Consider the following 27,954-nt stretch of genomic DNA (forward strand, 5'->3'; position numbering starts at 1 on the left):
AATGGCGTCACGAAAGAGTTACAAAATGAAGAAGCAATAAAGTTGTATTGTAGCAGCTGAAATACTTGGCAGTCAACAGGTTAATCTTAAAGCTCTTGTATACATATATTACACGTAAAGAGTCTGCTATACAGTTGTTTAATCTATCTAGGGTTAGGTGAGGCTCAGAATAAAACAGTGGATTTTTTCTTATCTTAGATAAACTAAAACGATAGGATAATGTTACATCTTTTGCTGAAAATTACAACGTACACAGTACATGTGTTCACACATTAAGAAACACTTTTGTTGTGCAGGTTTCTGAATTATCTTGTTGTAAGATAATATTATTTATTGATACTAAACAGTATATTGTTACTGTTGTTTTATTATTCAGTTCAATTCTTATAACCTTCAGTAGATTTTGTTTTACATTTGTGATCTGACTCAACAGTCGCTGTAAAAAATTAAAACTAGTTATAAATCTGACTCCATAGTAATACGTTTTCTTTACGTATTAAAGCTCACATCTACGGTTTCTGAGGACAACGTGGATCTAACAGCAGCAACGAAAACGATTCCAGTGTTTAAAGTCAAGCTTGCTTCTCTGGGAGATAGCGAGATAGTAATACTTAGTAGTATTTTATCCAGGCTTAAGATAAGAGTCATGATGAGTTGAATGAAACGGGTTGCGTTCTGTTTGCTGTAAGTACCTGTTATAATCTTCATTGGATTGTACATTGTGTAAATAATACAGAAATCTCTTCTCGTAGAGAAACTGAGAAATAGTCCTTTATTAATTCTTCAAAGTTACTCAAACTGTCGAAATGTTTTGTTCTCTCAAATGACAATAGAATAACGCTTTTCATGAAGCAGAACGAGTGTCAGTTGTTAATCTAGTTTCTAATGTCCTCTTTGAAACTAATCAAAAATATTTCATCAAACTACTCATCATATTTTATGTCACAGTTTATCATAAATAATTATTCTAGTTCTATCACAGTTTCAGCTAGGTTTTATTTTTTCAGGTACAGTTATTAGTAGTATAAATATAAGTCATTAAATTTTATCTAACATATTAATAGAAAAAGAAATATAAAGTGCTCCTCCAAGGTCGTTAATTTAGCTAAATAATTATAAAATAGTACAACGCTTTACTGTCATATGGTTTATCCAAATACTAATCACAACCTTAATGTTAAACGGTACTTATATCAAGTATAAACGAGCTACTTAAACAACTGTTCTCTAATACTGTGAATAATATAACTATTCGTGGCGAGTTTTTAAGCACATACAATTTTATGGCAAGCCTTGTGTATTTTCCTGCTATAAAAATATGCTTTTAAACAACAAATAAAAAGATAAATAGGTTCTAGAAGGTTTTTTGTTACTATATACTGCTTCTCATATCTTATTATTACAACTTTGATTCTTCCTACTACTTTCTCTTGGCTTTTATTGTTATCTGTCATAATACATCATAGTTTTGAAACATTTAAACATCAATACACAGATCTATATAAATTCACGTCTAGAAGGTACACTGTATCAACTTTCTTTGAAACAACGGTTTAAAATTATCTATCTCTATAAATTGATTGTTTTTACAGTAGTATTTCAGAGTTTTCCTTATTGATACGTTATAAATTAATTTCGATAACACGATAGTTCAACAGATATCTCAGATTGTTTAGTTACTAACATATTCATCGACAAAACGAAACTCATATTTTGTTTGAACAGAGACAGATTATTTAAGCCTACAATAACTTAATACATGAGTACATGTTTTGTAACAGAGATTTTCGTTCATGATAAAAGAGTACACGCTCTATCTCAGTTGAAACCTGAACATTGAGGTAAAAATGTACACAACGCAGAAAATTTTCAAATATTTTGTTTTCAAGAAATCTTTACAGTATTACAAATCACGCTAAATCACTTCTACCAAATACTAAAGGTCGCATAATAAACTTCATAAATCAAATATTTGTTTTCCAGTTGAAGTTAAAACTGATACTTATTTTATCGTAACCATCGCCAACACGAGGCACCCCGAGTGAAATGAGGGAAAACCTCTAAATATCTCTAATTTGATCCTCCGTGCTAAGCCAATTCTATATTTTGATATGCTTGCTTTTGATCGCATTTGCTGTTCTCTGCGATGGTCACGGCCGTGATGGCTGTTGGCAGATGATATACGGCAACGCGTGCGAGGCACGTGCAATCAGTACCTGCTTTGGCTTTGAAAAAGGGATCATAGTAGCCTGTGAGCCAAATTCGATAGGATCGCACTAACGCGCACTGGCAGCTATTGAGACGCTTAATTCAGTGTAAGAAACGACTTATGAGCTTTAAAAAAAAAAAGTGGGAAAAGGGAAACGCGTTTATAGCGTGAAATCGTGAGAACGCAGGGCGGGAGCTTTCCATTCTTTTCACACAAACGTCCTATTCTATTCAAAGTTACTATTTTTCCGCCCGCTTTTGTGGGCCGAATTTAGCACCAGCAGAGTGCGTAAAACGTCATCATTGGCTTCAGAAAACCACTCTAAACGATGAAGACTGTCAGAATATGGCTTATGATTGATCTACTAGTCCTTTGGTGAAGTCAAGAACGGCAACAAAATACTTTCTGTTTATATTCTCGACAGCAAGTAACAACTGAATTAACCACCCGGTGTTGAGATTAACCTTTTTTTTACCAGTTGTATGGTCTTACTGGCAGAAACGATCCTCCGAAAACACTGTGTGTGTGTGATGTTTTTACTGAATTACTACGGTTCCCTTGCTTTTCAATTTGCTCTCCCAGTTGAATAAGGTGATGCTTTTCCTGAAGGTTAACTGATTTGTTCTTTTTGACCATTGTATACCAGCAGTCATGTAACAAATTATATTAAATTAAAAATACAACGTTTTAAGTGAAACGACCCAGAGACAATAAACAGTAAATAATATTTATTCAAGAGAGAGAGTGTGTGCAAAACATAGGAATTTTATCCATATTTTAAAACAACAACAACATAGATTTAAAATACATTGAACTACTTGTGATGTGCTCACCAAGGGTAGCGAAATCTAAATTTTTTAAGTTATATGTTTTAAACGTTGCTGCTGATTCACTTGGGACTGAGAACTACACATTTTAATACATGTAAAATGAGGGAATATAATACAAATATTTAATATTAGTTGGTAAAACATCGCAAGTTATGTTTTACAGCTGTAAGTAATTATGTAAACTATATGAAGGAAATTGTAATATGTTAACTTAGGTAGGGTTGTACGATACGAAAGCTTATTAATTCAACCCAAGTAGACATGTATCAACATTGGGTTAATATATCAACCTTACTTTGTGACAACGATAAAAATGTTATTCATACTTTGACTTGCATGTGTAAAATGAATGAAGATATTGTTTACGTTTCATTATTAATAGTTAAAACGAATAAAAAATACAATTAAATTTTTGACATAACTTACACGTATGACTATAAGCTACGTATCATAAGCTAACACTGTAATACTAATCTTTTTATTCACTATTAGAGTAAATTTTAATATTAAGTGCGTAGAAGTGTGTTATACACAAATTACATGATTGATGTGATTTTAGTGCATAATGCACCTGGTCAAATTGAATTTCAATAAGAATGTAACAAGAGTTTTCCAGCATATTTAGTCTATCAAAATTTAAATTTCCAGTAGAGATCTTTATTTCTATCGATTAATAACAGCCACTCATGCTTAGTAAAACTATTATAAAAATTTTAGCAACTAATAAAGTTTGGCGTAGCAACATCTAATTAATAATAAATAATTTTATTAATGCGAGCATGCTAATTATAATAAGTGCTAAGAATGTTTATCATATCATATGTGTTATTTTGTAGCTTAATTTTGTTAATTCACAATTTAAAATGAATAATTGTGTTGTGATAACAACTAAGAGAAATTAGTGGATAACTTGAATACACACTCAAATTTAAGTTCTTTAGTCACTATCTAAAAAAATTTAAAATACTTCGGTTTCGAAGCTGAATCTGTCATTTCTATTTACTACCAAAAATATTCTATAACTTTCAAGACAATATCTTACTATCAGTGTTGTGTTATAACTGACGAGAGAATAAGATACGTACTATAAAATATTTATTCTTTAAGAAAATGCTTATAACCTTCAACTTTTTATTAATCTATTGAAATTCTAAACCCTTGTGACATCCCTTAATGGTTATCTCCATCTTCATATGATAGTTACTTAGGATTATTTCTACTGGAGAAAATGATTTTATATTTGTAAATTTTAGGTGATTCATCTTTGCTTCGTTACCGTCACTAATGGAAACTAAATTCCATTGCTTTACATATAGCTGCCTTGAAAACTAATGTGTAAGTGATAAAACAAACCTAACCATACAACCTTCCCAAGCATGGCTTCAGTAGAAACCATCTTAACCCTTTGCTTCTTACTTATCTTCTTGTCTTCATTCAATATTCTGGTTCATCGTTGGATGTATATTGTCTATCTCTCATGTTAATATTTAAAAGGTAGCGTGTAAGTTTATTAAAACTTCTCACAGCCGATTTAACTGTGTTAAGAAACTGACAAAAGAGTGTCAGAAAATATAACTTGGATTTAAACCACAGTCCTTTATTTGAAGGTTTCGACACTTCAAAACCGCTATGGTTTGTCAATTCCGATAAACACTGAAAGCATAGAAATTCCAGGCGATGCTTCCAACAAACTTTAATATACATTTTATGTCCAGCCATTAATGAAGTCAGAAAGGAAAGCAAAAAATATCGGCATCTTTCTATATACAAATGGACGGACATGTATTCACGTATTTATCACAGACATCAGTTATTCGGAGTACTAAACATTTCTTACATGTTTCCACTTCACAGCTAGCAGTCATGTAAGACACGCGCCAGATTTTATGATGTGCACGCGTCGTTTCTGAAAGGTTTTACCCAATGCCTGATAAGCTTGATTAAAGATACCGAAATGAATAGAAAGCGTGGATTTGAAAGTTATGTGTATCGAACTTATTTTTGCAACATGGGCCATAAATAATCGCGCATTTGCCTAACAGACATCACCTATAGGATGTAGCACGGGTGATGCGATTTATCGCGTGCGGCCAGTGTGTCTCGTGCTGGAGACCGCTGATAACGGGCGTTGAAAGGAAGGCCAGCCTTCAGGCTAACTTCCGGCGAACATGGAGAAACGTGAGCTGACCACGTATAGCCTATATTCATTTGATGACTGTAGTTTATGATATAAACTGATAGGACAACTTCACACTCGCAATAGACAAGCTATCAATGTAATCGTGCTTATTTAATGTCTATCTCTCGTCTTGTCAAACAGCACTGCTTAACTTGATATTCAAGACATCACAGAACGGAAGCTTTCTACCCGCATAACGAATACAAGAGCTTTTCCACGAAGCAGAACCCCTATTAAATTTCAAAAGATAAGCAAATCCACCAACAACAGGGAAGCTGTGCTAGAGAGATTATTGTGGATCCAGTCCTAAAAATCTTTTTTTTGTCAACTTTCTTACATTCCCGGAACTGATAACAACCAAAATGTAACTTACAAATACCACGTGACAACTGTTAACGAAATCCATGATTAAGACAAGATAAAAATTGTTAGTTTGGATACTTTATTATCACCACCCCAATAAGAAAACATAGCACAGGGATGGCTATCTATCTGTTGAGTGCAATTCTAGGAAATGTCAGTGAACTACACTCCATATAGTTACACAGAATCTACATTACATATTTTTAATAAAGTTAAGCACAACTATGTTAGTAAAACTACATAAAATACTCTGACTGTAACAAATAACACATATCGACCATTGAATTTTCTCAATATTTTAAGACTAAAGGTCGTGATATGCAAAAATCAATACATTATGTTTGTATTACATATACGATACATAAAGCTTTAAGTACGAAAGAAGATTCTAAGAGTTATTGTAAGCGGTGGTAAATATCGTAAAGTTTAGTTTAAATCGTTTAATATTAAAAAGCTGGAATTTACAAAGAAAATAATACAAATTTGTACATGTACACTACTACTTAGCATCATATTCGATCATCCTAGAGTCAGCAACAATTTTTTTTAAATATTCCTTTCATAGGTAAGTTACGAAGATTTACTGTACAGTATCACTTATATTACAAGTTTTAACATTTACTGTAAATCAATATTATTGCGAGTGATGGAATTATTCTGTGCTTTCTGAGTGTCCACTGCTGAGACAGATGGAAGTCTTCGTATTTACAACGTTAAAATTAGGGGCTCGATTCCCCTCGGGAGACACAGCAGATAGTCCGATGTAGCTTTGTTATAAGGAAAACCCATATGAACACACACGCTTTCTGAACATCCTTTTACAAAACAATATCTTTGATTGAATAATTAAATCCTTTCAACGTACAAATTATTAAAGAATAATAGAGGATATTATAGAATCAATAACATTTTATAATATATGTTTTATAGGCCAAAAAAAACATGTCTTACATGGAACTATTCCAAAATTGAAACAACGGTAATATTATAGCAATAAATATTTTCTGCAAGCATTTCTATATTACACAAAACGATTGAAAATAATTAAAATTCATAATATTTTAGCTATTATAAGGCAAATCCATTAATTTAAAACAAAGTCACTCACCCTCACTTCTCGGTTCACTTTTTATGTAAGGCAAGCAGCTAAAGACCTATGTTGTGATCTAAAATGTGAAGGAATTGTACATACACACAGCTTTAAAAATCTACTCATCATGTCATTTCTAGTTCAATGTAGTCACTATTAATAGTAATGTTAAGCTTCCACGGAAACTTTGTGCTTAAAACCAGAATAAGAGTTAATAAAAATTCCAATATTCCTCAATCACACTCTTGAAAGAGCAGTTTCCAGGGCACCTTCACTGTCTGGAACTACTCAACAGGATGCGAGTCATCTCCAAAGATTATCACATCCATGCATGCTAGGATTAAGGCTTATTTAATATTTAGTTATCCGTTTCGTTAGCCATTTTTTTAATCAAATGTGTAGACTGAATTAGTATAGTGTGGGTAAGAGTTAGCATTTCTTAGGTTGAAGTTAAGCTAATTACAGTAGTGATTGAAAAGAATCGTAGGGTGTGACACCTATAACGGGTGACGTGAATGGTACCAGATGTAACTACCGACACTTATTCTTACACAACCGTAGTTTCACAGTTGCCTCGCCTTACTGTATGAAAGTAGAGTGGAATACTGTTTTCGATTTTCTCCAATTGAATATTTGCCTGTTATCTGGTTGTAAGGAAAACTATGACGTATCTGTAAAAGAAATATTGCTATAAATGCATTAGATCCAGTGAATGTATTCTTGAAACCATTGCAGGCGAGATGTTATATATTTCATTGTGAACGAAGTGCAGTGCACCAAACAACAAATGTTTGAGTAATTGTATCTTTGGTTTACAAGTAATTCAACATTACATTCAACTAATAACGTCTTGAGACATTGATAACCAATTTGTAACAGTTTACTGCAATTCGCTTTCATATATTTGATTTCCACATGGATGAAACAGTCAAGTATTTTGTGATGTCAAGAAAACCCACTTGTAGAGAAATATATATGTAAAAACGGTTCGTTTGGGTTGAGAAAATTTTTTATGTAGAGGAGTGAACAACGTTTCGACCTTCTTCGGTCATCGTCAGGTTCACAAAGATATAAAGAGGTAACTGACCGGAAGCTGACCACATGTTTGAAAGGGGTTGTGTAATGAGTGTCGGAATGTAGAGGGCGTGCTTAGATGTTGAATATACAGTTTTATATTATTTATTTTTATTATTATTTATTATATTATATTTTAATATAGATATAAAGGTGTTCCTTTGTATTGGTTTATTTTGGGATTAAGTTGTTGTATAAGTAAGGCTTCTTTACTTTTGCGTTTGTTTATGTTTGTTTCTTTATTTAGTATTTGAGTGTTTTCTATGGTTATGTTATGACTTACAGTGTTCGAAAACGTGTGAAGGTGACTTTTTATGTTCTTTAAATCTGGTTTCCATTTTTCTACTTGTTTCTCCAATATAGAAGTCGTGGCAGTTATCACATTGTATTTTATAAATAATGTTGGTGTGGTGTTTGTCAGTGTAGTTTTTACATAGTATAGACCTCAGTTTTGTGCCTGGTTTTTGAATATATTTGGTATTAACTGGAATGTCATATTTTTTACTAGTTTTTGTCAAATGTTGGTTATTTTTCTGCTGATGTCGGGAATATATGGTATGCAGCAATATATGAATTCGTGAGTTTTTTGATTCGTGGGATATATTTACTTTTGTCGGTTGATTTTGCTTTTTGTCTAGGTGTGTGCGTATAATGTTTTCTACGGTTTGTGGAGGAAACTTATTGATGTTTATGAAGTATTGTTTTATTTTGTCTAATTCATCGTTAATTTTATCTGGTGAGCATAGTTTTATGGCTGTGTTTATTTGGTTTCTTAGTGTGTTGAGTATTTGTTTTGTTTTATGTGCTGAGTCCCAAGGAATGTATAGTCCAGTATGGGTGATTTTTCGGTGGATTTCTGTTTTAAATTGTGTGTCGGTTCTTGTAATTTTGAGGTTAAGAAATGATATTTGATTGCTTCCTTCTTGTTTACATGTGAAGTTGATGTTGGGATGTAGAGAGTTAATGTGATTGAAAAAATTAAGTGTGTGTTCTGTAGATGTGAATCCCGCAATCGTGTCGTCTACATATCTGTACCAGTATATTGGTGGATGTAATGCTGTGTTAATTGCTTGTGTTTCAACTTGTGTCATAAAAATATTGGCTAGAACTGGTGATCCTGGGTTGTCCATGCTTAGGCTATTTGTTTGTATATAGTTGTGGTTGTTGAACATGAAGTTTGTCTTCATCGTGGTGAATTCTATAAGGGTTGCTAATTGGTTGCTGGGAATGTCTATAGATGGGTTAGTGTCTCGGATATAGAGTTCTAAGGCAATATTGCAGGCTTCAGCGGTTGGAACTTCTGTAAAGAGGGTTATAACATCGAAACTGGCCATTAAGGCTTTATAATTAAGTTGATTAAGATTAGACCTGAAATGAAAAGAGTCTTTGATGAATGAGCTGGCTGATGTTACATATTTGGAGAATGCCCATGTTATGTATTTACCAAGATTGTAATTACACGATTCATATGTGGACATTATTGGTCGTAATGGACAATCTGGTTTATGAGGTTTGGGGATGCCGTATATTTTGTGGTGTGCGTGAGTCGGTTTTATGTAGGTAGGAATAAAGTGTTTGTGAAATTGTGTTGGCTTTTTTCATTTTTAGTAGTATTTTGTTTAGTTGCATCTCGTGTGTCTTTGTTGGATTTTTGTGTATTGGTTTAAATTTGTTTGTGTCTGACAGGATGTTCTTCATTTTTTGGATGTATTCATTCGTATTCATTATGACTATAGCATTACCTTTATCTGCTTTTAGAATTTTTATGTTTTTGTCTTGTTTTAGGTTTTTAATGGAATTAATGTCTCTTTTGTAAGATTGTCTTTTAGCTTTCTGTTTTGTAAAATTATGTTGATGGTTTTGTGAGAAAATTCTTTGAAAAAATCGTTTAAGATGTTGTTTTTAGGTGTTTCTGGAAGATATAAATTTTTAATTTTACCTGGGAAATTTGGCTGTTGGATGTCAATAAAATTGTCTAAGTTGTCTTCCTTCTGTTGGTTATTTTCGGTTGTTTTCTTGTTTTTGTTTTCTGTAGAAAGTATCACAAGTCTCCTGGCTAGAACTTCTAAACATGTTTTTATTTCTAAGGTTGGAATGTACCTAGGTGCTATTGTGAAGTTGAGTCCTTTGTTAAGTAAATGTGTCTCGTCTGTGTTTAATTGTCGGTCGGATCTGTTAATTATGACAATTTAAAACAGAAATCCACCGAAAAATCACCCATACTGGACTATACATTCCTTGGGACTCAGCATATGAAACAAAACAAATACTCAACACACTAAGAAACCAAATAAACACAGCCATAAAACTATGCTCACCAGATAAAATTAACGATGAATTAGACAAAATAAAACAATACTTCATAAACATCAATAAGTTTCCTCCACAAACCGTAGAAAACATTATACGCACACACCTAGACATAAAGCAAAATCAACCGACAAAAGTAAATATATCCCACGAATCAAAAACTCACGAATTCATATACTGCTGTATACCATATATTCCCGACATCAGCAGAAAAATAACCAACATTTGACAAAAACTAGTAAAAAATATGACATTCCAGTTAATACCAAATTTATTCAAAAACCAGGCACAAAACTGAGGTCTATACTATGTAAAAACTACACTGACAAACATCACACCAACATTATTTATAAAATACAATGTGATAACTGCCACGACTTCTATATTGAAGAAACAAGTGGAAAAATGGAAACCATATTTAAAGAACATAAAAAGTTACCTTCATACGTTTTCGAAGACTGTAAGTCAAATAAATACAACATAACCATAGAAAACACTCAAATACTAAATAAAGAAACAAACATAAACAAACGCAAAATTGAAGAAGCCTTACTTATACAACAACTTAAGCCCAAAATAAACCAATACAAAGGAACACCTTTATATCTATATTAAAATATAATATAATAAATAATAATAAAAAATAAATAATATAAAACTGTATATTCAACATCTAAGCACGCCCTCTACATTCCGACACTCATTACACAACCCCTTTCAAACATGTGGTTAGCTTCCGGTCAGTTACCTCTCTATTTCTTTGTGAACCTGACGATGACCGAAGAAGGTCGAAACGTTGTTCACTCCTCTACATAAAAAATTTTCTCAACCCAAACGAGCCGTTTTTACATATATATTAGTCAAGTATTTTGTTCTCGTTGTTTTTAAGATCTAATCAATACAGAATATTTTCAACTCTGTCATTGCCTTCAAAGTCACAAAGGAGACAAAATTATATAACCTACTATAAACATATATAACAAGACTGAATGACAACAGATTAATGGACTTCAAATCACAACAGAAGCCAGATTTTCGTATCAATAAACTGTAATTCTGTAAGAGTAGTTATATGTTGTTGTAGAAATAATGTTACAAATCCTTGTTCATTTTTTGTGCAGTTTACTACAAAATAATCCAGTATTCTAGAAACAGTAAAAAGTAATATTCTTGTTTTTACAATAAAGATGCCCTTATCGAGATGTCTCAATGTCCTTTGGGTTTATCATGTATTAAAGAGGTACGGCATAGCCAGGTGGTTAGGGTTATCAACTTGCAATCCGCGAATCGAGGATTCAAGTCTCTGTCACATCAAACATCCTCTCTCTTTCAGGTGTGGGAGCGTTATTATGTGACGATCAGTTACACTATTCATTGGGAAAATGAGACCAAAGAGTTGGCGGTGAGTGGTGATGACAAGCTGTCTGCACTCTAGCCTTTCGCTACTAAATTAGGGACAGCAATCACAAATAACATTTATGTAGCTTTGCGCGAAATTCAAAACCAACAAATAAACAGTTATATGTTAAAATTAAAAAGTATCCGTTTCACAAGTGCTATTATTATGTTGCATGTCATAATATCTGTTGCGCAGGTTGTAAGTAATTGGGATATCATTGAAAAAAGTTTAAACATTATCTGGAAAAATACTACAGAAATTTATACACTCCCCTCACGTCGAACCTACAAATGTTACATCTTTAGTTACTTGGTTCTTGTGTATATAACAACTACGAGATCAAATAGATTTACTGATAAAATTACATTAATTTTAAACAAATTTCTTAACGCTGTTTTTGCACATTTAATTATGCCATGTTAATAATTAAGATGTTGCTGTGGGAATAGTTACAAAACGTAATTTAATAGAAGACCGACAAAAGACATCGGTCACATTAATTCACAGGAAAGTTCTCAAGTCGCAAAGAAAGCATTATTCTTATGTAGAAGTATCCACATATGACGCTTTTATGCGTGCTACTACGTGTTTGATCACCCTGGAAACGCTGTTATGTTTGGAAATTAGTTGAGAACAAATTTATCTCCATTAGCGGTACCTTTTGTAGACCTCTGAGGATGTTCGGTATGAATTTAGGTATTCTAGCCAAATGAAAAAAAGAGTCCAACACTGAAATACTTATATCAGTTTGATCAGTTGTTGACACATTTCAAGCACGAGAATGTCGCTCTTTCTGTCGAAACAGTAATGATGTACAGTCTCTGAGAACTGACTCTGTAATGGACCTCCTTACTGTATCCGGCGTCTGAGTCTGGAACGACCGTTGGAAAAAAATCTACGTCGAACTCTGTGGCATGGCTTTTGTCTCACCAGCTATCGGGAGCGGTATCAACCTCTACAAGCAACCATCCACAACCATACAGGCAACTGTTGGCGACGTTCGGCCGAGACTCGGGCGTCTGCTTGCCTTTGTATCGACGAAAAGTCCGAAAACGCCATTTTGGCTTTTTATTTTTTTCTTACGTCGCTGCGTCTTGATGACTCCTAAGACAAGCGCACATCCTTACCAAAGAAAACACACGAACTGGGTTGTGTGGCACAGCAACTGACCCAATCGTGCCCCGTGACGACTACCTCTGTCACGAAACCCGATCCTGACCAGTGTGAGACCAGAAAGCCCCTCGTCTCCTTAAAGCTTACCGCTGGAATGTCAACAGTCGAACCACGTTAAACCTTTCTGTGGTTATCGAAACGATCTTTTAATAAACGAAAAGAAAACGTTTCCGTTTGCAACAGAAACGTGAGAAAATGGACATGAGGAAATTTCGTTTTAAAGTACAAACACATTTTAGGACACATTCACCTTAGTATTGGAAATGATTCAAAAGCAAACCGTAACTGCATAATCCTAAAAAAATAGCATGTTATAGAGTGTGCAGCATTGTATCAGTAACAAAAATATGTGTGAGATATCTTAGAAAATTATCGAGTCCAAGCGTTCATAGAAACAAGGATCAATCACATTTCTTTGGCTAGTTTTTCTGTAATGTTTACGTGTTATTATGAGGAAAATGTAAAATCTCATTCAGAAAATTACCATCATTCTTTATGCTGTATTTTATCTGAGATTGGAAGTGTTTAAGATATTTCTTCGATCAAAATGTTATTTAACATTAAGAAATTTAAAAGATGGTAAAATTAAAATGTGCTTCAAAGTGAAACATGAGGTTCATATCCATAACTCATTATCACCAAATATCGTCTAATGCAACAAGTCGTGCAGTTTTATACCAATGTTGTTAAAAGATAATCATTTTTTTGATTAATAATCGTTTTAAATCAAATCACCCATTGAGGAAAAAATTCAAATTGTATTACTCATTGAAATAGAAATATTTTTGAAAGCAACTCTACAATTCGTGGGCCATATTGCTAAAAACCTCATACTCGACAGCTTTGTTAATGAACAGATACGATTTAAGTTCTTAAAAACAATAGTGATGTTTGCAGAATATCCAACGTTTTACACACTGAAGGATTTCTTTTCTCTCTTATGACAATGTTTCTCAATTTTGCCTCTCTTTTGACTAGAAGAATTATTTATGATGTCAGAACTTCCAAAGGTATAGTAATGGTTATCTGGGGTTATAAAACACTAAAAATTAAGCTTCGACACCTACGATGGGCACAGTACAATTAGCTAATTGTGTAGCATTGAGCTTAACAACAAACAAACAAGTGAATCAACTGTCGTCTTTCAGTCATCAACCAGATCTAAGAGTTTTTAGGTCAATCTTTCATCCAGCAATTCATTCATTGAAGAATTTCACAGATAGCGTTGACACAAACACATTTATGAATTTAACCTCTATTGTTCTATATATTGGAACTCCATGTATTCAGTTAGTCGAAATTTTGGCTATCATTCTTTCCTTAAGCTATTCACAAATCTCGTCATTCTATAAGCAATCGTGTTTTTTCTTTTGTAGCGAGACGTTTCTACGGACTATGTACTTTTGGATTATAGAATCCCATGGCATTGGCTACAAATATGCTCTTAAAAATCTCCCTTTTTTATGACTGAAACTGTTTTTCCTGTGTTTAGAGTTTCTGAACTATTTGTTTATAATACCTGTTGAATCATTCAGTTATGATTTCTGCATGGTATTATTAAATTGCCTTACCATTCTTACTTTACTTATAGGGACGTTTCACCTTGAACAGAATAAAGTACAGATCATATTTAAGAAATAAGCACTACGTGTCTCAGGTACGAACAACAATTATTAATACAAGAATGAGTGATAATATTCTATAGAACAGGTGATATGAGAACGTAAAATCCCTGATAAAACTTGAGTGAATATAATGTCTCATACAACAAGTACTAAAACAGTAAAGTGTCTTTACCACTTTTCTGCCACGAGAATTGTTAACGCTACAAAACGTTTCCTTATAAATTCCATGTCTTTTTTTTATTGTCGTGTTCGCTTAAACATTGCTAAACAGTAAAAAAAAACTTATGTGTAACTCTAATATATAGATTTTATGGTACTAAATATATTCATTTAACTTATACGTTTTACATTCTAATCTTCAAGAATTTGTCAAATTTTTACTATAGCATTCCCGATTAAGCTCTCACAACGATACTTTGTCTCTGCTTTTACTTTTTACATTCAATAAAATACTTTTTCTGTTTTATAAAATTATTGCTTTTTACAATGCATATTCTTCATGTAACATTTTTTGTAGGCACCATTATGGAAAGTTTTGTTATCTGCACGCATGACATTACAGAGATAAACACAACGCCCCCTACAATCTCGTACCCGTTTATACTCTCGTCCCTCAAACATGCGCCCAGCAACAGTCATTTAGTAACTATTTTTGTAACTTGAAGATGATTTAAGAAGGTTGAAACGTTGTTCTGTACTTTATTTGAATTAAAGTTTTAATATACATCGTAAGAATGCATTTTAACCACTACTCGATACATTGACATTACTGGATTAACCATTACTCGATACATTGACATTACTGGATTAACCATTACTCGATACATTGACATTACTGGATTAACCACTACTCGATACATTGACATTACTGGATTAACCATTACTCGATACATTGACATTACTGGATTAACCATTACTCGATACATTGACATTACTGGATTAACCATTACTCGATACATTGACATTACTGGATTAACCATTACTCGATACATTGACATTACTGGATTAACCATTACTCGATACATGACATTACTGGATTAACCATTACTCGATACATGACATTACTGGATTAACCATTACTGAGTTAACCATTACTCAATACATCATACATATAACATATATGATATATAGAGTGAACTAGTTATTTTGTCAAATGTTGTTGAAAGTGTTCGTATCATTTTTCTTTCTCGAAGGATTTTTCTTCAAATTTATTGAATAAGTCCTTTCATTAGCCATATTTAAGAAGGAATGCCTTTCAAGGTCCATATTGTATATGTAATGATGCGTTGAATTAGAAGTTTGTTGTTGTTTTTTGTGTGTCATCACTGTTCAGCTGTGGAATGTAGCTCAGCACGAGGGGCGACGTACGTGTTGGACGACATGTAAGTAGTTCACGTCCTTAAGTAAACAGTTTATGCAGTTTTTTTCTAATTCTTAATGAACATATGCATTGTCAGCTAATGATACAAATGTAAACATGAGGTTAAAGTATCGAGGATCATTTTAATGAGAAAACATCATATGGGCAGAAATATCAGGTTACGTTGCACAGAACTGTGAAATGTTTTATGATGTGCTTTACTGACTGATGCTTTGACCCTGAAAATACATAACTATGATTAATTACTTTAATAAATGTTTTATTTTGTTTTTAAATTTAATACTAAATTTTAAAATCTCGACAATAAACAGTTCTACCGTAATATGACTAACGAAAGGCGGTTGTTTTTTGTAAATAAATAAACGTGAATTTCTCCAATGAAAGAATGTTAACATCATCTTAAGGAATATAAATGTGTTTCTTTATATAGTCCTAATATGGATGATGAAAAACATGGAACTAACACAAAGTATTTACAGATATCTATTATATTTCGAAAAACATAATTCGAACAATATGCTAATAGCTTGATAGAACGTAAGCATTAAAATACAAGTTACGTTGGACGGTGCGTATATAACCTCTAACCTGTTTAGTTTAATTATAATGTGTTTTAGTGGCGTATACTGTTTTTAAGTTAAATATATGTATATATATATATAAAACAATTTACGAACTGTTTTGTGTTAAAGCTATTTCGTGTTAGTTTGCTTTAAACCGATAAAGAACATTTCCTGTGTTTTTTTGTGTTAATATGCTGTACCTTCAAGCCATTAACATAGTTATCATGGTTTTATACGTCTTTTAGAAACTTAAATAATATCCTGTTTATTAAAAAAAATTCAACTCAATATTAAACTTATTCATTTGTGTATTTTAAAATCATACAGCCTTGGCCAAAATGATAGCATACTGTTTTGTAATGATGTTATTACATATATGCATTCGGTAATTATTCAGTAAAAACCCGAGCAGTAGCAGAGAAAGTAGCGTATGATTGGACAAACTTGTAGGAGTTATTATACTTGTCTATATAAGTTGCTTTGAGCATTTGTTTATTAAAACGTACACCCCTATTTTGTGTAAAATGGTGTGCTTTTAGCCTGTTCTTTTCCGAAAAAGATAATTGCTTTGTTCAGACAGTTTCTTCGCACTTAGTGCAGAGTCATGTCCCGCCACCTGCCAGAAGTTATATGGCATCAAACTGTTCATCTTGAATGGCATGAACACATTCATTGCAGAGTGGCCAGAAAAACAATGAGAAATAAGATTATTTTGCAGGAAGAGCTATCTGTAAATCGATATTAACCAGAATTCACCGCTTTCGCCGTGTTACTTAGGCAATACAGCATGCCGACTAAGAGTTAGAACACTGATGACATGTCACCTTTTAAGATCAGTCCTGTTTCTTGTATGTTAAATCTGACAATGGAATTCTTATTCGTTATTTGTCTGAAGAACAGTTGATGGAAGACTGTCTTTTCCAAGGGACCACAAAGGTGGTGCAGTAAACATTTTGGCTGCTGTTCATCATGGGTAAAACTACTCTTCCAAGGAAATTTCAATAGTGCCTTCTTCAGACATCATATAAAGATATTCTGTCACATGCTTGGGCAAGGATTGTCAATAACTTTATGTTCCATAATGACAATTTCACTCCCACATTGCACTTATTGTACTGGATTACCTCTCCTAGGAGAGACGTTACAAGGTTATCATGGCCGTCAAAGTTCCCAGATTTTAATACCATTGAGAATTGTTGAGTAGAACTGAACCGTATAAATGCTAACCACGACCCTAAATCAGATACTGTAGCTGATTTGTAACGCCGTCTAGCGACAAGTTGAGATGTAATCACGGTAAACTACATCAATAACATTATCAACAGCATGCCACATTGCTTTGAAGGAATTATTAGAGTACGAGGAAAATCATCCGATTTCTGAATGTTTAATATCAACTTACAAACGATATATTTAATAACTTGATGGTATAATTTGTCATTATATATGTTTTGGTAAAATTTTGTTGTAAAAGATGAAATGCTGAATTACATATCTTTTTACAGGTGTCTGATAAAATTCGTTGCTGTTCTAATAAGTAATTTATGATGTCCATAGAACCTGTTTCATTAAGTAAATTATATACGTAGATGTTTCACATAGCATGCATTACTCAGTTTGATAGTGCTAAATGTATTTGTATTCCATTTTAATAATGATTATATTCTTTGTTGAAGAATATGCAAACATTTTGGCCAAGAATATATATATATATATATACATTACTGTGTAAAATTTACAAATATCACAAAATCATCAGTAAAAAGCGTATTAAAGAATCGGTTACATGAATCAAGTGACAAAGAATTAGAGTAACTCTACAGCCAGTTTTTATCTGATGGCACTCCAAGTCTTAAATGTTTAATCTGATAAGAGCTGTTGCAAGACTAAGTTTGTACATTGCGGTTCGTGTAATGTTTTATTCCTTTCTAGTAAGGTTAATTATTTAACTCAATTTCAGATAAATGAAGATTACATTTTTTTGTATAATATTCTAGTTTAATACTAATTATTACGTAATAGAAACGTTATTTCAAAGAATAGAATGGTTGATCGAATTTTTAGAGCCTTTAATTAAAGTCTTTTACCAGGATGTTAAAACTCTTCTCGCAAGCTTCAATGATTATATAACACTACGCATGCGCTGAAGAGTAAACGTCATTATCTAGAATACAGCAGAAAACACCATATCTTTTTCAAGACTATCACTAGGTGAAAGAGGTATTGATTAAGGAAATATGTTAGAAACAGGTTGTAAAGAGTAAATCAACAATTTATTTCAGGAAATGACTTAGGACTTATAGAGTGCCCAGTTTTGAATAAGGTCTTCCATAACATAAAGTTAGACATTTGATGGACACATTACGAATAAGTCTAAAGAAAAGAAACTTTACGCATGTACTTATGACAAAATTAAGACTGTTTATGGTAATCTCATTGTAAACAAGATATTAGTGGTTGCTTGTTTGTAATTAAATACAAAGATACACAATGGGCTATCTGTGCTGTGCCCACCACGGTTATCGAAACCCTGATTATAGAGTAGTGAGTTCGCAGAAACACCGCTGTGCTACTGAGGGGCTGATATTAGTAAAATATGCCGTTTGAATTAGCATATAACACTAAAAACGTATTTATGAAATAATTATATCAAAAAGTTAAGTTAATATATAGAAAACCGTAGCTATGTAAACAACGGGTAACATTGAGTAACGCTACCATATAATTGAAGTTGATCGGTCGTGTTGTATCTCAGACATAGCTGTCTACTCAGCCATAATATCAATAATAACTGATTAAATTACCTAAAAACAAATACATTTTTACTTCTTGTTTCTTTGACACAATTTGACAAAACAGTTCTTAACTTTTCAAGTAGTAAAATATCAGTGTAATTCAAAATGGATTTAGTTTCTGTTCTTCGATAGGATGAGTTTTCGATACTTCTGAATGTTTTCTATTTTCTACTTAATTTTATTTTTACAAATACAAGAATGGATATTTATTTACTTCTTTAGTTTTGAATCTTGCAACAAATCAGCGTTCCTGTTCTTAACGTTTATTTTGAGGTAACTTTAATCAAGCTCTTATACATTACAGTACGAAACCTACTAGGAAATAATGCAGTAATGATTCTATTGTTTAGTTAACGTGTGGTACAGCTATTATATTTTCTATTTTAAGAGAAATTCTTAAGTAAACCGAAATTTGAGTCGTTTTAATTTATTTTTATTTCAGTAAATGTATTATTTTTCACGTTTTAAATTTCACAAATTCTTTGTTACTCTCTAAGTTTCATTTCCCCCATATCCCATTAGTTTTAATATTCCTTTAAACCGTACTGAATCTGTAAGTATTTAACTTACATGAAACAATTTTAAAATACAATATTCTGAACTCAGTGTACTTATAATGCGTGAAATAATTAGCTAACCATATAATGGTTTAAACAATCGCCAAGTTTTGTTCTTCGTGAAATTCTGGAGCTGATAATTCCAAACTAAGTATAAGTAAACATAAATTATAAATATTACCAAGTGTTTTAGTACACTTTGTAAGATCATTTTCGTTATTTTTAAGAAGACAGGAACACATTATACGTAAAAATAGGCTCACTTGAAAATGACTTGTTTTATTGCATTTTCTTATTTTTAAGTATACGTAAAATCTCATTGAAAATGACTTCACTTTGTAAGATCATTTTCGTTATTTTTAAGAAGACAGGAACACATTATACGTAAAAATAGGCTCACTTGAAAATGACTTGTTTTATTGCACTTTGTAAGATCATTTTCGTTATTTTTAAGAAGACAGGAACACATTATACGTAAAAATAGGCTCACTTGACAATGACTTGTATTGTTTATGAGAATGATTCTAATTATTTTAGAAATTTGAAATATCTCTTAAAAACAAGTAGGATTTTTATTTTATTAACATCTTAATTAAAGACATGCGAGATGACAAAGTATCTTTAAGCTATGGTAAAAACATTGAGTGAAAAATTTCGATTTCTACATGAGGTTTCCTCGCATTTTTTGATTGTATCATCAAGTATGATTTTAATTACGATCCTAATTATGGTTTCCAGAATGGGAAAATCTTATACAAAGCTTTTATTTTGATACTTGGACAATGTTAAAATATGTTATTTCTAAAACAAGTCCTGCAACAACTTAATATCTTATCCTTCAATAAAAATTTTCATCGTTGTACATTAAATTATACTTACGTTTAGTTCTTTCATTAATATTCATTAAAACTAGAACACGCTACAAATTACTCAAAATTGTGCGTAGAAAAACTTCACACTATAGCTAGAAATTATAATTATAAATTATCTATCAAGTTAAAACGTAATGTGCAAGTATTTATTTAAGTTAAGCAGAAAGCTACACAATGTGCTCTGCCCATCACGAGTATCGAAAACCGGTTTTTAATGGTGTAAGTCCGTAGACATACATCTGTATCAAAGGAAGGCTTAATGTGTAATATTGTATATCATATTTACTAAAAATATTTGTTTTTACTTGCTCCTATTTTACAACGCGTAAAAAGATTGTTTCAAATTCCGTTTATCAGAGCGAAACCACACTGAGTTACATGCATTGTTCACCGAGGCGAATCGAGCCCCCGATTTTGTTTTAAAACTCTGTAGAATTACTGCAGTCCCACCAGTAGACATTTTTATGATAAATAAAGCAGTGTTTGGTTTAGTTTCGCTGGTTCTGTTACCATATGGTAACATTCATATAAATAATGTTATTTCGTTGCACTCTTACTTTTAGGCTTATATTTTATTATAAAGGAGCTTGCGATGTATATGTTCAAAACTCAGATATCGGAAACTACCGCGCTGATCAACACCAACAGTAACTACCGCACTGATCAACACCAACAGAAACTACCACACTGATCAACACCAACAGTAACTACCGCACTGATCAACACCAACAGTAACTACCGCACTGATCAACACCAACAGTAACTACCGCGCTGATCAACACCAACAGTAACTACCGCACTGATCAACACCAACAGTAACTACCGCGCTGATCAACACCAACAGTAACTACCGCGCTGATCAACACCAACAGTAACTACCGCACTGATCAACACCAACAGTAACTACCGCGCTGATCAACACCAACAGTAACTACCGCGCTGATCAACACCAACAGTAACTACCGCGCTGATCAACACCAACAGTAACTACCGCACTGATCAACACCAACAGTAACTACCGCGCTGATCAACACCAACAGTAACTACCGCGCTGATCAACACCAACAGTAACTACCGCGCTGATCAACACCAACAGTAACTACCGCGCTGATCAACACCAACAGTAACTACCGCGCTGATCAACACCAAACTACCGCGCTGATCAACACCAACAGTAACTACCGCGCTGATCAACACCAACAGTAACTACCGCGCTGATCAACACCAACAGTAACTACCGCGCTGATCAACACCAACAACACCAACAGTAACTACCGCGCTGATCAACTACCAACCAGTAACTACCGCGCTGATCAACACCAACAGTAACTACCGCGCTGATCAACACCAACAGTAACTACCGCGCTGATCAACACCAACAGTAACTACCGCGCTGATCAACACCAACAGTAACTACCGCGCTGATCAACACCAACAGTAACTACCGCGCTGATCAACACCACCAGTAACTACCGCGCTGATCAACACCAACAGTAACTACCGCGCTGATCAACACCAACAGTAACTACCGCGCTGATCAACACCAACAGTAACTACCGCGCTGATCAACACCAACAGTAACTACCGCGCTGATCAACACCAACAGTAACTACCGCGCTGATCAACACCAACAGTAACTACCGCGCTGATCAACACCAACAGTAACTACCGCGCTGATCAACACCAACAGTAACTACCGCGCTGATCAACACCAACAGTAACTACCGCGCTGATCAACACCAACAGTAACTACCGCGCTGATCAACACCAACAGTAACTACCGCGCTGATCAACACCAACAGTAACTACCGCGCTGATCAACACCAACAGTAACTACCGCACTGATCAACACCAACAGTAACTACCACACTGATCAACACCAACAGTAACTACCGCACTGATCAACACCAACAGTAACTACCGCACTGATCAACACCAACAGTAACTACCACACTGATCAACACCAACAGTAACTACCGCACTGATCAACACCAACAGTAACTACCGCGCTGATCAACACCAACAGTAACTACCGCGCTGATCAACACCAACAGTAACTACCGCGCTGATCAACACCAACAGTAACTTGGTAACATCCTTATAACTAGGCAATATTTTTATAGCTGAGCAATAAATAAAACAATTGAAACCTACACAAAAATGATATGTTTCAGATTTCACTAATAACAGTTACAAAAAGGAATGTTTGGAATGTAAACTAATCAAAAAACAAACTTTAAAATATTTGCTTTTCTTTAGTGAAATTTTCATGAGTGTTGCAGTATAAAAGCAAGACGCTTTCATTAATAACTGCATTTTCAAAGAAATACTTTAATAAAATCTGCTATTTGACGTAATGCTGTGATGATAGCTCATTTTTAAAGTAAAATTTCAGAAATATCCTTTTTCTCATGAATGGTGAGCATTATTGAACATCAGGTACGAGTGCGTTGTTGTAGAACTATCAGACAATTCTAGAAAAGGCCGCAGGTCCAATAGCCTTCTGCTAGCATTTACGCTTGTCCCCTGAGTATTATATGAAGTATAAACAGGCTTGTAAGTAAATTCAGTTGTTGCGATTTTCTTGTTAAATATTAAACATGCTCTCAGTTGTGGATTTTCACATTACGTTTTAATATTCTTAGTTATAATTCAAAGGGCCGGAATGTTGTATAAAATAGTCGATACTATTTAAGATATCTCCAAAGCGTGTCTGGTTAAGAAACGAAGTGAAAAGATTTGCTATTACGAAAAAACTGTTGCGATAACTCAATACGATTTAACATAAGTGATTAAAATTTATTCGAGTTTATAAGCTTTGAACAAAATAAATGGCACGTGAAATAGGAGTGCTCAGCAACGTATATATAAAAACAACATATTACTCCTCATTGTTTTTTTATTATTCGACAACTTCTGTCTTAACTGTATATTATCCTGTGATTGTACATTACAGAAAGAAAATACTTATACCCCTGTAAATGTCGTTTTTCGGTAATACCTAAATATAACGCTGAAGAGTAAACCATGTAAGAGAGGCACATCTAAGCACCCCTAGGCATCGCATGTAAGAGAGGCACATCTAAGCACCCCTAGGTATCGCATCTAAGAGTGGCACATCTAAGCACCCCTAGGCATCGCATGTAAGAGTGGCACATCTAAGCACCCCTAGGCATCGCATGTAAGAGCGGCACATCTAAGCACCCCTAGGCATCGCATGTAAGAGTGGCACATCTAAGCACCCCTAGGCATCGCATAATTGTTATGATTAAACTTCATTATTTTTTAAATTATTTGAAAACTTCAGAGACCCACATTTGATATAAACACGGGTTTATATCTGATGTGCATTCTATTAGCCGAATACTGTGTAGAGTTTTTTCAATACATCGAAAGAAACATTTTATATCAACGTAAAACGAGATTCTTTATTCATTCAGGTAATCATTGACTTCCACAAATGTTAATTGGTATTACCGAAATGAAAACAAAAATAGAATGTGATTTAGGCATTAAGAATATCTTTCTACATACGGTACGTTTCAATTCAAGTGATGTAAACAATGTTTCTGTTCCTCACTTTTGATAGAATTCTTTTAAACATTTGATACAAATTTTAATTTTCCTCAGTTATGAAATTAAACTTAAATAAACGACTGACGATGCAACTTTTAAGATAGTTTGTTCTTAAATCGGACAAACAAAACTCCTATAAAGTTTCAATTCCTTGCTATAAAGTAAACTTTGAAATGTATATCTTACCTCACCAGCTGATGTGCCAACCAAAACTATTTTTCATAAATAATGCGTGGTTGATTGTTTTTCCATTAAATAGTGTCACATTCGTGAGTATCTTTTGTTATAGTTCGCATTCTTCTTTCTAAGTTGTTATTGCTTGTTATTAAACACAAAGGGTTATTTGTGGTCTGCCCACCACGGGTATCGAAACCCAGTTTTTAACAGTATTAGTCCACAGACATACCACTGTGACACTGGAGGACTCTTTTTTTTTTTTTTACTTAGCTGTTAAGTATAAGACCCAATCATATAAACATAAATCTCTCTATCTCTTTCTTCCACTTGGAAAAAACAAATACGTTGTTTAATATTCACTGAGTAACTGAAGAACACCAGAGAAGTATCATTTCTCCACCAACATCATATTGCCAAAGGTGGTGATAATTACGAGTAGTAAATCTAAGTTTGACAATGGTCCTTAAACATGAATCTTTCATCACTCTGATATTTCTATAAGACGTTCTTTCCAGTATGATAAACAACAGGATGTTTTAAATATGCTCAAAATATTCGCCTTCAACCATCGATATAGTAAAGAAGACCTAACATCCAGATGACAACGAGACGTTGACCAATGCTTAGTGTCATAGCTTAAAAAAGAAGCTGCAAAGATACAGAAAAAACATGATAACTTTCTCAATTTTACAATGGAAACTGAGGTTTGGGACACTCTGTGAATATCTCTAATCATAAGGCTGATCAAACATTTTACTGTTACGGCAAAAATCATTGGACACAGCCCAGGTCATTTTGTTTCTATTTGTGTAATAAGTCGAAAATGAACAATGAGTCCTGTCACGTGTGACGTCCTGGTTAACATATGACGCTGCAGGTCGTATAATCCTCAGCCGTATTGTCAGTGATTACTTTCCATAATTTTAATAACATTATTCGGCTCAAATAATCGGATAAGACCCCAGTCCCGTTGGCGGAATATGCTGGATGGTGGCTTTTCTATTGGTCAGTAATCTGAAATTGAGAACATTTAAAAAATAAAGTGTAACAGGTGACCAGTATTTTACATAGATGAAACAGGACGTAACTTGAAGATCGGGTTAAAAAAACACCAAAAATTCTTTTCCTAAGTCCGTGAGCATATGAATAAAAACAAACACAGAATTTCACAGTACTAAAACATTAGCCTGGCGTTAATAGAGGAAAAATCAGTGAAGTTTTATTAAAGGAATCAAACAATTCCACATTTAATAAATACACAGACACATCTCTGTATGTCTTTGACCATTATTTCTCCAAAGATTTCTAATCTTATGCACATATTTTGCAGACGAAAAGCGGAAGACTTTCGAAACGTCGTCCTCTACACTTGTGTCTCCACAACAGGCAGTTGCCGTCCATTTTACAAAGTTTCAACCGATAGTATTATATTTATTCATTTTTGTTTTGTTTTCATGTTTTGCTCGTTTTGCCGTGCGTCAATAATCTGTAAGATAATAATAATGAATAAGTAACTACAACCACATCTAGAATTTAAAAACATTGTTAGTTTGTTGATGTTAATTTAAATAAACCAAAAAAAGTTTTTATCATTAAAAGTTGTGCACTGAAGAATGATTCTACAAGTAATCGAAACATCGTAACTGTTCTAAAAACAAATATTACTTACTGTAAAAACTGTAACCTACAATAAAATATACTTAATGAACTAAACGAAACTATTAAATCATACCTTTGCTTATAAAATAATAATAATTTGACAGCCTTGAAATATGTTATTAAAATTCAATGTAATGATTTACATAAAACGTATTTAGTTAGTTTTCGCTTTGGTTTAATTCTCCTATAGTAGAGATAACGATTTAGGGTGATAATAGTTATTACATTTTATGTTATGCTTTGTACATTACTTAATAATTGCATATTTTTCAGGAACATCATTGCAATACAAAATACCTCAATATCAGAATACTTTAAGCATAAGTTTATTTGTACTTTTCAAACATGTTTCTCTTTCTAATATAATACGTTTAGAAAAAAATACATTTGGAAATTAAACTGTATTTTACCTACCTTATGTTATCATAGCACTGGTTGATCATGTGATGAAACTATTATCCGCCAGAGTCTGTTTACACGAGCCAGTTGTGTGAGCTTTGCGAGTCACGCGCATTGATAGCAGCACGTTTAACGACCAACACATAATTGAGTTCATCGTCAGAAAAATACTCTTCTCTTCACAAAGATTCTTTTTAATAGAAACATAACCATAGAGATGTAGCCATTGTTGTGAAGAGGTTTAAAGTTTCTATTTTCTCTACTCACGTGCTTTAAGAAAGAGAATAGAAAGTGAGACTTAAAATAAACATTGGTTTTAAAGAACGATCGGAGTGGATGAATTCTGTGTAACGCAATCATAATGAAAAATGTTTAGATAAAAAAACAATTGGTAAAAGATTTAAAAAAGCCACAAAAGGCAACAAAGGTTTTCAGTCCACAGGAACAGTCGTTGTTTTTAGTCAAAACAAACATTTATACGGTCTGTATACCTCAGTTGAATATGCGGTCTATTGTGAGATATCTTTGTCAATGATATCTATGATTTAGCGGTAAAAAATGAGTGTGTGTAAATACCAATTATAAATATATATTATATTTTACGAGCTGTTCTCTGTTAAAGATATTTCGATTTTGTTTTCTTTTTTTAAAACTAAACCGGTTAATATTTTTATTGAGGTTTCATAAGTGTTTCAAACATTTCTACATTTTCCTTTTCATTAAAATTAATTCAACCCAATATTAAACGTATTCATTTTTGTATTTTGTAATTATACAGCCTTGTTGAAAATGTTTGCATACGCTCTATATTGATGTTATTGTATACGTGTATTCAGTGGTTATTGAGTAAGTACCCGAGTAGTAACAGAAAAGGAAGAATGTGATTGGACAAACACGTACGACTTGTTATTTTGGTCTTTATAAGTTGTTTAGGGCATTTCATCGTCAAAACGTAAATATACATATCTGTTCTCTATAAAAAGGTGTGTGTGTTTTATAATCTCTTACGAAATAGACCAATGTTTTATTCAGAAAATTTCTTTGTATGTGGTGTACAAATACGTGCCAGTAGTTATAGGGCGTCATATTATTTAACTGTCCAGAAATTGTATGAAACAGTATTATATCTCAATTATATAGTATCCAGAATCCTGAAACGTTATCGAACGAAAGGAAACGTTGTTCCAGGAAAGTCTACTGGCAGACGTCGAAGACTAGTGTCTACGATTACCATGTTTTGATCAAGTTAATACGTCAAGATCGAGAGCAGTCATGAAATACTTTACGAAAACAATAGTATAAACACATTTATTCCAAGGTATCTGAAAAAGCAGTAAATAGGAGACCGACCAAACAAGGTTATTTTGCAAAAAGGGTTACTTTAAAACCGATATTAACCAGAATTCACCACAATCACTGTGCAATACGGTATGCCAACTAACAGTTAGGACACTGGCAACATGTCATTATTTCAGTTGATTCCTGTATTCGGCCTGTCAAATTTGATAGTAGTATTCTTTTTCATCATTTGCCTGAAGAACAGATGAAGAAAGACTGTCTTTTCAACAGGGAACGCACATAAGGTGGTGCAGAAAATGTTTGGGCAGCTATTCATCACGTGGAAAACTACTCTTCCAGGGAAGACGACGCCTCCTTAAAGCACCACATGGGGACGATTTTTTTGCCATATGCTAGAGCAACGTTTCACAGTAACTTTGCATGA

The 27,954-nt window shown here is 33.3% G+C and overlaps 1 protein-coding gene across 1 annotated transcript in view; it reads left to right on the top strand.

Annotated features, from left to right (window-relative positions):
* The first annotated feature begins 643 nt into the window (after positions 1-643).
* The window catches only part of LOC143240345 (GATA-binding factor 2-like), a 311,086-nt gene continuing 283,775 nt past the window's right edge, over positions 644-27,954 (top strand). Inside the window, exon 1 of the mRNA XM_076482622.1 lies at positions 644-684. Within this exon, the coding sequence (XP_076338737.1) occupies positions 659-684 (26 nt within the window). The 5' untranslated portion in view covers positions 644-658. The remainder of the gene's footprint in view (positions 685-27,954) is intronic.

Source organism: Tachypleus tridentatus, chromosome 13 (assembly GCF_004210375.1).
Source record: "Tachypleus tridentatus isolate NWPU-2018 chromosome 13, ASM421037v1, whole genome shotgun sequence".
NCBI classification, from domain to species: Eukaryota; Metazoa; Arthropoda; class Merostomata; order Xiphosura; family Limulidae; genus Tachypleus; species Tachypleus tridentatus.